A 12,454-nucleotide genomic window follows, 5' to 3' on the forward strand; every position below is an offset into this window, starting at 1 on the left:
TATTTAATTCTATCTCGAAACTCCTTCACTTTTCTTTCTAATTAACTAATTTTATGTATATAAACTGCTATTGATAATTTGTGCATGTGCTGATTGGCTCATTATTTAAAATTTATTATTTCATATTTTACATTGTACGTCCGAGAAGGACAAACTGTTGAGACTTATTTCAAGCTACCAACATTGTAAAAACACAGTTATACAATAATGCTTATTTCTATTTTATCCAAGCATTCAGAAACATTTGCAAATTTGAGCATTTCTTGCTCTAATTTGAAATCCAAAAAAATCAAATAGGTTTAACAAGTATCATATTTATTTATATTGAATCCATTAATTCACAGGGATATCAATGTACATACAGTGGTTAGCCTGGATCTAGCCTAGTTTTGGTTTATGCTGGATCTAGGCGACATAAAATTACTTTTTGTGCTCTAGTGCGGAAAGTAAAATTTTCGTCCAAGACCAAGGCAATCAGGTGTAAACAGCCACAAAAAAAGAAGTTTCTGCATATATATTTTAATTATTATAAAACTGAAAAACAATCGAATCAATAAAACTAAGAATTCATAATTATATTAGTAATGCGTGAACAATAAAAGGTACATAGTAGGTGAACAATTGTTTCCACTGTTACTATTTCGTTTCCTCGCCATCAAAGTGAAAATCAGATTAGAAAACTCGAGCATTAAACCCATTTTCCCCTCGACGTGTCTATCGAGCTTCGCCGTACCGGCTCGGGTGGCTATATGAACGTCTTGGGTAAAATGGCTCGTTTTATGCTCTTGTTATACAATCTGCTATTGTTTACTTATGTACAGATAAACTTTATGTTTTTAGACCTTTGAAACGAACAAATAAGCAATGGACTCACTTTTATTTTATCATCATTATCGGGCTTGAGCCGTAGTTCTCACGCGGGTCCAGTGTGGTTTGCGAACTTCACACAAACCATTGAAGGATTTTATACAATTTTTATTTTTTTATTTTAGCGATACATTCAATATTGGCACAAATAAATGAACTTGTACTACAAAATCTGGAATAGTAATTTGAACCTTATTTAAACCTCTATTTCATAACACCGCTACGCTACAGAACTATAATAAATTAAGGTCTTCTTAAATTGTTATTCAACATAGCCATCCCTGGACATCCCCCAAGCTTCTTATTTGACCGTTGCGCTGCCTATAACAAAAAAAATTAAGGCACTGTATTGATACATTTACAATATTCGGTCTGAATAATTGGAAGATAAGGAAGAACGAAAGAAGCGAAAACCTAGCAGTAGGAAAAAGCTTACGACGGGGCTCTTAAATTAAGGACATTAAACATCAAAAGAAAGAAAAAAAAAGATTGAAAAAAAGTCGACTCAGAAATAATCACTTTCATTTATGTTCTGGTTGACTTAATTTGAATTATGTACTAGTTTTTGCCCACGGCTCCGCCCGCGTGGTATTCGGTTATCGTGCGCTGTTGCCTCAGAACCTGTGCATTTTTCCGGAATAAAAAGTAGCCTATGTCACTCTCGGGCCCATAAACTATCTCTATGCCAAAAATCACATCGATCCGTCGCTCCGTTACGACGTGAAAGACGGACAAACACACATGCAAACACACTTTCGAATTTATAATATTATAGTATAGTATGGATTGAACCAACTGAATCGTGACCCACTGTGGAACCTTTTCGTAGAAAGAGTCATGCTGACTGACATCGCATTGTTTGACAAGGGAATTAATTATGAAACTTACTGTGAGAACGTTCTACGGTGGATTGGGAATCAAATGGTTCGATTGTATATACTGTAACTATCTGCATTACCCTGAACATCAATTATCACATGCATAAGTGCGTCTTAACTAATAAGTACATCAGTAAATATTACGTTAGGATCGTTAAAACACAAAATAAATACAGACTTACTCTTTAGATGCTACTCTACGAAATTCAAACTTGCTTCGAAAGAACTGCACGATGTCTATTAAACTAACTAATTTCTTCATTTTAGACGGTCGTCTCAACAGTTGCACAAGTGGACTTTGAGGCTTCATGGTTCGAACTAATACGCGAGTGCTATAAAATGACGTGATGTAAACTATTACTTTGTTTACTTTGATATTTTATCAGCTTATTTACCTCGTCAACACAATCGTCTGGAAGTAAAGATAAGAAAAAATGCATCGATTTGTGGAAAAAAACAGACCAACAGCGTGTCAGGTCACGCGCATTATAGGTTCCTGTAATGTTGTCACAGATGTTGGTGAGTTATAAAATCAATAAATCAGACAGATCAGACACACCCTAATTAAACCCTAATTAAATATTAAATAATTAAGGTGTCCTATGTTAAAATATTAAGTATATTTGTTTTATGCACTTATTTGTTTTATATTATATTTAAGTAATGAATTAATTATTTATAAGACTGCGGAAGTCTAAAAAGAAACCGCTGATTAATTTTTAAGATTGGATTTTGTACGGTTTTACGGTTTTTTTTTGCTTATGAGCGACGTATTGTCCGGGTGAGCGGTTAGTTCCAATGGAGTGCTGATAGTTTCTCGATGAGGGCTAGAAGCGTAGATGTCGCTATTGTCGCTGCTTAAGTGACTAAATAAGTTACAAACAAGCTGAGATTTTGTGGTGCATAGAAGAAATTTGTGTCTGTGCTCCTGTCCAGTGGTGGTGTAGCGGTATAGCGCTGAATGCTGAGGACTTGGGTTCGATTCCCAGCGCTGGTCTCTCTACGGGATTTTACGGGATGACCGTAAAAGTAACAAAATTTGGAGTTGAAATAAAAAAATACAAAAGACTCAAAAAACAATTTAAAAAAAATAGGTAACAAGAGTCAGCAACGCTGCTCTTTGAACTCGAAAATCGAAGTTCATGTCGTATCGTCCCTCTCGCTCTCTTATGAAATACTACAAAGTGTCAGAGGGACCGAAGGACACGAACTTCGAGATTCGAATTTCGTAGTAGCCCTGCTGGGCCTGTGTGGGAGCTACAACTCCAGCCGTCTCACCAGGGCTACTCCGAAACTCGAAACTCGAAGTTCGTGTCGTGCGGTCCTTCTCGCTCTCGTATTAAATAGTGTAAGTCTCAGAGGGACCGCACGACACGAACTTCGAGTTTCGAGTTTCTAGCCCAGCAGAATACGGCCTGTGCAAATTTGGGACCCCCTGTAGAACTGGCTGGGGGGCTACTACGAAATTTGAAAATCGAAGGTCATATCGTACCGTCCCTCTCACTCTCGTATTGAATTTATGACAAATACTTCGCCCAACTGCAAAACAGTTTGTTGGCGAATACTACACTCCATTTTTATCCATTTTTAACATTTTGTAGTGCCATCTATAGCTGTTTTTTAGTATTAAATATAGCTTGTTACTTTTAACTAAGTTACTTTTGTAATAATTTAACTTTATAACTTGTTCCATTGAAAATAATAACCACTAATGTAAAAACAGATGCCCACTTTGGAAGAGCGGTGCCTCTTAGCACAGGTATCACGTATACTTAAAAAGAAGCACCAACCTAATGTTACAATGTATTTTTAGCAAACGATTTTAATTTTAATTTTATTATTATACCTATTAAGTATCTACTTATATTGTAATAAATAATAATAACAATAATTGAACGCACGTAGGATTTTTTTTTTTTTTTTTTTTTTATAAAACCAGGGGGCAAACGAGCAGACGGGTCACCTGATGGAGAGCGATCACCGTCGCTTATGGACACCCGCAACACGAGGGGAATCACAGGTGCGTTGCCGACCCTTTAAGGAATTGATAGGCTCGTTTTTTAAAGAACCCTAAGTTGTAACGCGCCGGGATGTTGCCGCTGTAAGCTGATTCCAGATCTTCGTCGTGCGAGGAAAGAAGTTTCGCTTAAAACGCACGGTACTAGACTGCCAATCATCAAGATGGTGAGGATGGAAAGACAGATGGTTCCTCGAAGTGCGGTAGTGGAATTTAGCCGCAGGCAGCAATTCGAAAAGTTCGTCAGAACACTCCCCATGGTACCTTTGTACCGTTGTGTTTGTTGTCAACGGGACGGATAGATACGAAGTTCAATTTTTTTAATTTCGTAGTAAAAGTCCTGGCCCTATACGATGAAGTGCAAAACTCGAACTTCGTATGTTACCGTTCTGCTGACGCTACGTCATTTAATACGCGAGTGAAAGGGACGGTGCGATACGAACTTCGATTTGCAAGTTTCGTAGTAGCCCATCTGATTCCTCCAGGGCGCTCCACACAGATTACTAATTTGTAGCTAGGCGCTCCAGTTCCTTCACGTATACCATGATTTATAACAATACTAGCGTTTACCCGCGGCTTCGCACGCGTAAATCATTAGATATATTAAATTCTCGTGGGAATTCCCTAAAATTACACCGTGATTTTCATTGTTGTTATATTATAAAACAAACATGCCAAATTTCATGACTCTAAAAACAGCGGCTGTTATGTCGAGATTTTATCCCTATCCCGTGAGAATATTGGGATAAAAAGTATCCTATGTTTTAATCCAGGATATAAACTAGCTTTTTGCTAAATTTCATCCAAATCCGTTAAGCTGTTTCAGCGTGAAGAAGTAACAAACATACTTACTCATTCACTCAAAAACATTCACATTTATAATATTAGTAGGATTAAGATTCTACGTACGAGTGAGTCTTCCATTGTATGTTTTAAGTAGTGCACTCATAATGAAGAAGGAAAATGTTCGTAGGTATAGTCAAAAATAAATAATTATTATTTTAGTCAACGAACAGTGAAAAATACTTGTAACGGTTTTAATCGGTTTACAACACTACGACATCTTTGGTGTTGCCAATATGTTTCAAAGTCAAAGTCAAAATATCTTTAATCTTTATTCAATTTAGGCTATTTTATTATGTTTCTTTTTTTATATTCTGTTAAAAATAAAAGTTCAAATATTGAGTAAAAAAAAAATTGAGCTATAACAAAACAAGCACTTATGAATGTCAAAAAAAATACCACCGGTTCGGAAAAGCCTCTGCAGGGCTACTCCGGAACTCGAAACTCGAAGTTCGTGTCGTGCGGTCCCTCTGACACTTATACTATTTAAACGAGAGCGAGAGGGACCGCACGACACGAACTTCGAGTTTCGAGTTTCGGAGTAGCCCTGCAGTTGAGGAGAATCCGGCAAGAAACTCAACGAGGTATATATTTTTATTACAGATTTACAATGTTTGTATTTTCTAGTAAACTAAACTTAAAATTTCAACTAATTTCTGGAAAGTTCTTACTTTCTAAAATATGGCAATAAAAAAGCTAGAAGAAGATAACCGATTTAATTATTCGCTATCTCGGTCTCAGGCCCGAAACGGTATATTTGTGCATATGCAATAGTTGCTATTGTTAGATGTCATAGAGACTATTTTTGAAGATTTATCACATCTGTACTACGTTCCTTTCAATTTCAAACTGACAATCATTTTCATTCTGACCGGCATATTTTGATTACTTATCTTGCTGCGTAGTCGTTGAGTTCGCCGGTAGTGGATAAAATTTGGTTCAATTATTAGTGATTATTATAGTTTGTTCGATATAATTTCAAGGTAATGTATTTCTTATTATTCAAAATTTTACTCACATGTAATTTTATTCTTATTTATCGTGTTATCAATTTGTTATTATCGGGTATCGTAAACTTTATTTCTGTTTTTTTATCGACGAAGCTTGCTTACAAAGTAGTCTATAAAAGTTCAAGGTAGTTCTAAGAGCTACTATTGCAATATTTCTGGTACTAAAATATTGTTTCAATCAGTAGCGAAATATGTAGTTCATATGCATGACCATCATAAATATTACACCCTTATATTTATAATATTACACCCCTGAATAAAATGGTTAGAAGTCTATTTTTAAATCTACCTACTGTAGGTTTATCGTCGTGGTCTTATTGTAAGTCAAAAATAATAAGCAAATATTATGAAAAATAAACATTATTTGTCTCTTATTTGTCGTCTAATAAAGTTCTTGAATTTGACCTTGAACATTTACTGCTGTGTATGTACCTATACTTGGTTTGTGTAGGTATTTCTAATGTGAACAAAACAAGGTCAATTGTCTTAAATATTGATATTCCCCCATTAAACTATCTAAACATTAACATTTCTGTATTGAATTGAAATACACTAGTCTAGTTTATATTAGGTACAATGATAGATAAGTAAAACATTTAAAATCCTTGAATGTACCAAATTTAGCCGCCAAAGTTTAGTATTATAGTTTGCATTGCATTTGCAGTTAATTTAGTTATTTACCTAAACGTTTAAAGTATAGATAGCTGAACATCTGGAATAACACATTAGGCTACTTTCTACCCCGATATACCTATGAAATCGGAATAAAATTCCATGAGCTGGTAGTACTTACAGACAATTTGGTGCAGGTGTTAAGTAGCGTTTCCACCAGAGATGTGCGAGGATGTGTTGCAAGGAATATGTTTTTCATTAACTAATAGAAACACTTCATTTACCTCGCCTAGCTCTGCTCAGTTGTTTCCACCAGAGATGTGAGATGTGAGATGTGCTGTGCGAGAATGTGTAAACAAATAATAAATAAATAAATATCATGGGACACTTAATACCAATTGACCTAGTCCCAAACTAAGCAAAGCTTGTACTGGGGATACTATGAAACAGATAAAAATACTTATATAGATAAATACATATGTCTTAAATACATATTAAACATCCGATTCTATTGTTTATTTATCTCCATAAGCATAATAATGTAAAATAATAATAATAATTATTATATTAAATATAATGACCCGGATAACTCACGTCTTAAATCGAGTTTAGCTCGACATGTTTCGGGCTAATCCCTTCGTCTTCGGAGCAACGCGACTCAGCGGCTGCTGCAACACGCGCACTCGACATGTTTCGGGCTAAACTCGATTTAAGACGTGAGTTATCCGGGTCATTATATTTAATATGAGTGAGTCTCACGGTAGTTTCATGTTCAATAATTATTATAAATAAATATTAAACCTATAACCTACTTGATAATGATAATGCTAATATTATAAAGGGTAATCTGTAGGATAGGTTTCTTTAAAGAGATCACTCTTAAGCGATAAGACCACTGGCTGCCTATTGCTTACCTTGTAATTTTCTTTCTATGTACCTGTTTTCTGTATTACTTACTATTTCTACCTAGCGTTAACCTAGAGGCCTAAGATGGGATACCTCAAGTGCCAGTAATTTCACCGGCTGTCTTACTCTCCACGCCAAAACACAACAGTGCAAGCACTGCTATTTCATGGCAGGATTAGCGAGCAAGATATGGGGTAGCAATCCGGGTGGACCTTGCATAAGGTCCTACCACCTGCAACACTATAATACCACGCGAAAACAACGTTAAACTTTGACAGCAAAAGACAGATGACATTTGAATTTAGTGTTACCAGTGCAAGAAGTTAGTTCTATTGATTTTCCGCAATATGGCGAGGTTTTATCATAATTCTGGTCAGCCTTTATAAATAAACGTATTTTGTTTTGCTTTTCTAACAATAGATGTCGCGCCTGGACGTGGTGATATTCGGAGCTACGGGCTTCACCGGAGCCAAGACTGTAGAGGAGATGGTCCGGATAGCCAAGAAGTACCCCGGGCTGGCGTGGGGCGTCGCCGGACGCTCGCAGTCCAAGCTGGAGGAGCTCATGGCTAGCTTGGGGAAGAAGACAGGTCAGTTCTAACCCTTAAGATCACTAATCATGTCGGAGCTTCTAGGCAATGCTAATTCTTGGGGCCCCCTTGAAGCCATTTGAAGATAATCAGCAAATTTCAACTTTATTCAAATTAACTGACAGCGTGCGTCGAAAGGCGAATTAGTTTGGGAAAAAACGCGCTTATGAAAATAAGATTCAGTCATCATCATCATCAACATATCAGCCATAGGACATCCACTGTTGGACTGTTGTCCTCCATAGAACTCCAGTTGCCTTGGTTGGAAGCCGGCCTTCATCCACCGTGAACCTGCGGCTTTAACCAGGTCATCCGTCTATCTCGTTGGACGTGCTACGCTGCGCTTGACACGCGGTCTCCATTCGAGAACTTTTCGGCACCAACGGCCATCTGTTCGCGGTGCTATATAGTAAAATATGGTCTGTTCGTCAACAATAAGTCATTATTTTCCTACAGACCATTAATCACTCGCTCTTGTCTTTAGTCCGGTTTTATGATATCATAATACTATTATAATGATATTATATCTGTAATCTGTAATGATTAGGTGTCTAAAGGTTACTTTTAGTACCGAAACTAATAATTGTAACAGAAACCGAAACTTTATTCGAGGGCTATGTTGATGTATATTTTTACCCGATTGGCCGAACTGCGTGGTAACACTCAAAGAGTTGGATTTCGATTCGGTTTTTTTTTATGTCAAAGCGAATATCCTTACGGTGCGTGGTTCTTAGCTAGGTAAATTCGATAAAAATCGGTTCAGCCATTTTCGAGATTTTAATTTTTGAAATGACAATGTAGGGGTATTTTCAACTTTTCCAAGTTGGTGTAGGTAGTGCCACCAGAGTTGAGGTCACGCACTCAAGAACATGTCATTGTCATGTAATGACAGCAGGATTTTGATATACCAGTATACCACGCGCCATATAAATCTGCCTAAAACTTCATTACTTAATACTCAGTTTTACGCATTTTTGAGATACATTTTTTATGTGACGTCTTTACGTTACTCCCGGATTGAGTTCGAATCGCTTAACGGTATAGTGCCTATTCAATTATTGGAATTATACCTTTATAGTTTTTGTGATACTAGTCGGGGCAATGAACTTTTAGGCAAAGTTATGCGGTGGAACGTATATGAACTCATTCATTTAATTTTTCATGTACAGTCACCAGCATTAATATCTGCCACAGCAGAGAGTTCAAAAATATGACACGTCCTTCCGGCCCTAAAAATAGAGTCGTATCAGATATTTATGCACGCTTGTTGTGTCAGATATAGGTGCTGGTGACTGTAGTTGTACTACCTATAAGGTACCTAATTTCCTTTTGAGATATGGACCCTAAAAATCTCTTGATGATAGGTATTTCTTTCTGTGGCTTGCGATAGACTGAAGCAAGAATGCAATGAGATAATTCGGATGTAAATACTTATATCGTGGGTGTATTTGCCTTTCGTATATAAAATATAAAATGGAGGAAGTTTTCCCGTTGCGCTCGTGTTTAATTTTAGAGCCGTCTGGAGAAGTAATAAGCTTAAAATAAATCTGTAACAGCCGGATCGACTTTGGTAGTTTATCGTCTGAACACCCATTTATTTTGTTAAGATAACGCCTTACGCATACGCCATTATTACACATAGTCTGCGACCCACTTGCGTCTGAACTCCAGAAGTTCCAGAATATACCAATTTAGAATGTAGAATACGAAAGCAGAATATCGACAAATCGCTACTTATCTGAATGCGGTATTTGACAACTCCTGAAATTGACATATATCTTAATCATCATCCCAGCCTATATACGTCCCACTGCTGGGCACAGGCCTCCTCTCAGAACAAGAGGACTTGGGCCATAGTTCCCACGCGGGCCCAGTGCGGATTGGGAACTTCACACACACCATTGAATTGCTTCGCAGGTGTGTGCAGGTTTCCTCACGATGTTTTCCTTCACCGCAAAGCTCGTGGTAAATTTCAAATGTAATTCCGCACATGAATTTCGAAAAACTCAGAGGTGCGAGCCGGGGTTTGAACCCACGACCCTCTGCTTGAGAGGCGATAGGTCAAACCACTAGGCCACCACGGCTTAATATTATTATAAAAATATAGATATACAGATAGTGTTTAGCGAAGAGAAAATTTAAATCGGTTGAAAATTGGATTTATAGTGATTTTTTGAAAAATCGATATACCTGTCTCTTTCTCAAACGCTTTTCTCTATGCAGCGAGTATGGCGGTACTGGCGTGTGACGTCACATGCCAGTATGTCTTTCTCTGTCTAATCTTGAATTTCAAACCTTTATAACTTTGTTATTTGTAAAGGTAGCTTAAAAATTGTTTTTCTATTCGATAACATGCATTGTGTAGTTTCAATTTATAAAACATATACAAAATAGTCAAATACCGTATTAGGACATATTTTTTTCTAAACTTACGTAATTCACGCCAACTTACGTAAGTTGAAAAACATTTTTTTTGTTTGGGTAGATATTGTGTTGTTTTCTGTGTGATTTGATAGTTTTAAGTGATAGGGTGATGGAAATTGTGTAACTAGGGTAATCCGTTTAGAAGTTATTAGGGATTTTCGATAGTGACAATTTTGACAAACGTAAAATTTCGTTTGTTTCTGTTCTGTAAACTTTTGTATTGTAATATTTGTCAGTTTTATTGTTTTGTTTTGTAGAATAAGTTTTTTTCTATTACGGGCTATAGGTACTGAAGGTTTGGTGTACACCCCCCCCCCTCCCCAGTCACCCCCTGCACTTTAATATTAACTGGCTTTTGCCCGCTGCTTAGCCTAGCCCGCGTGTAATTCGGTTATCGCGCGCTGTTCCCTCGGGAACTGTGAATTTTCCCGGGATAAAAAGTAGCCTATGTCACTCTCTGGCCCATAAACTATTTCTATGCCAAAAATCACGTCGATTCGTCGCTCCGTTTCGACGTGAAAGACGGACAAACATACAAACACACACACTTTCGCATTTATAATAGTAAATGACATTAAAATGAAAAAAATAATTAGTTATTATTAATTCATATTTTCATTCTTCCCGTTTCATTCTCAAAATAATTTACATGTATTTGCATTTTATTTATAAATTAAAAAAAATCAAACAACTAGATAAGAGTGCCACTACCACGATAGTTTTTTGTGCATAAGACATAGTTGACAACTTTAGAGCGACCGCCGAGCGTAGGTATGAAAAGTGAAGTACATACAGGAGATTGACTTCTGAACTATCTGTGTTTTGTGGTGTCGATATCTTTGCATACTATTTACCATAATAGTTTAATAGTCAAACACGAAACAAACCGTCGCTTACAATTCTTCCCTCCCACAGGGGAAGACCTCTCGGGCATCAAGATGATCGTAGCTGACGTCACAGACGAGCAGTCCATCAAGGACATGTGTCTCCAGGCCAGGGTGGTCGCTAACTGCGCCGGCCCGTACCGGATGTACGGCGAGCCCGTCGTCAAGGCGGCGGTCGAGGCGAAGACGCATGTCGTGGACGTCAGTGGGGAGTCACAGGTGAGGCACAAGCAAGTCTTCAAGTCCCTTTTTCCACAGTGGCGTAGCGTTTTAAAGGGGGGGGGGGGGGCACATTTAGGGGGCGGCAAAATACCATAAAAATTTAATGATATGTGTGAAGTTCCCAATCCGCACTGGGCCCGCGTGGGAACCACGGCCCAGTAGTTGGCATCTTTAATCTTATGTCATTAGCAATAGGGTGTCGTCTACTGGGCCTTGGCATTAGCTAGTCGAGCACTCGGACGTTTACCTTTCCCATGTTTAATTCAGGAAATAACGTCAGATTTTGACGAAGGTTTATCAAATGAAAATTAAATATTGAAATCAAGTGAATTTTCGTGAAAAAAGTGATTATGAGCCAATCAACTTTTTTACCGACAGTAATCTGTCCGCGAAATTATTCAAACAATTGCAGATTTTTGTAAGTAAACATATTTTTTCTGTAATTTAATACATGGTATACATGAATACATGCCATCCTACGTAAGTTTAAGCTACTAACCCTTAAATATCTTGTTGGAAGTACTATTTTTTGGTAACGCCAGAGACAATTTTGGTAACGCAGGAGCGCCCAAAGTGTCGGTAACTTAGTTGATTGGCCCTTATACGTCTAGTTAAAAGACGCGAATTACAGATGAATGTGTTATTGATGCGATCCACTGGGTGTTTATACAAGAATTTTGATAAAAACGGTTTGTTTACACTTTATATAAATTGGATTGATAAACCATAACCAACCGTTCGCCGTCGCGTGTCACGTATGCGCTTGGCATTTCTTTCCTGACACTTTCCGATTACGGTCATGGCATGATACGATGTAGTGGGCAGGGGTATGTATTATAAGACCGACAAATCATAATACCTACAGTTGAAATGTCGACGCATAACACATCGAAATTCAGAATACCGAATGTACAAAATACCGACAACCGATACACCGAAGGTCGAAATATCTATTTTTAAATGACCGAAAGTACAAAATCCCGAAAATGGGGTATGTATACCGAAAAATCATATTACCTACAGTCGAAATATCGATACTTAATAAATCGAAATTCAGAATACCGAAAGTACAAAATACCGAAAGCAAAAAAAAGTTTGATATGTGCGAGCGAGCGAAGCGAGCGAGCAAGACGGTTCGAGGCAAAAGCGACTTGGATAGGTTAGTTCAGAAGGCTAAGGCGGGAGCGAAGCGGAGCGTACTC

At 37.5% G+C, this 12,454-nt stretch overlaps 1 protein-coding gene and 1 long non-coding RNA gene across 2 annotated transcripts; one reads left to right on the plus strand and one right to left on the minus strand.

Annotated features, from left to right (window-relative positions):
* Nucleotides 1-1,040: 1,040 nt before the first annotated feature.
* On the minus strand, nucleotides 1,041-2,154 carry LOC141434324 (uncharacterized). Its single transcript, XR_012452040.1, has 2 exons — nucleotides 1,928-2,154; nucleotides 1,041-1,188 (listed from the first exon to the last, which is right to left on the minus strand). It is a non-coding gene; the product is annotated as an uncharacterized lncRNA (long non-coding RNA).
* Nucleotides 2,155-5,477: 3,323 nt separating this feature from the next.
* On the plus strand, nucleotides 5,478-11,373 carry LOC141434563 (lipid droplet localized protein-like). The gene is made up of 3 exons (XM_074096995.1): nucleotides 5,478-5,588; nucleotides 7,554-7,722; nucleotides 11,062-11,373. The coding sequence occupies exons 2-3, from the start codon at nucleotides 7,554-7,556 to the stop codon at nucleotides 11,346-11,348; spliced, it is 456 nt and encodes a 151-aa protein (XP_073953096.1). The 5' UTR covers nucleotides 5,478-5,588; the 3' UTR covers nucleotides 11,349-11,373.
* Nucleotides 11,374-12,454: the final 1,081 nt, after the last annotated feature.

The sequence above is a fragment of the Choristoneura fumiferana genome, chromosome 13, assembly GCF_025370935.1.
Source record: "Choristoneura fumiferana chromosome 13, NRCan_CFum_1, whole genome shotgun sequence".
NCBI classification, from domain to species: Eukaryota; Metazoa; Arthropoda; class Insecta; order Lepidoptera; family Tortricidae; genus Choristoneura; species Choristoneura fumiferana.

Coding starts and splice junctions, on each gene's coding strand:
- LOC141434563 (XM_074096995.1), top strand. CDS start 7,554: ATGTCGCGCCTGGACGTGGTGATATTCGGAGCTACGGGCTTCACCGGA. Junction 7,723..11,061: donor TAGCTTGGGGAAGAAGACAG/GTCAGTTCTAAC, acceptor TCCCTCCCACAG/GGGAAGACCTCTCGGGCATC.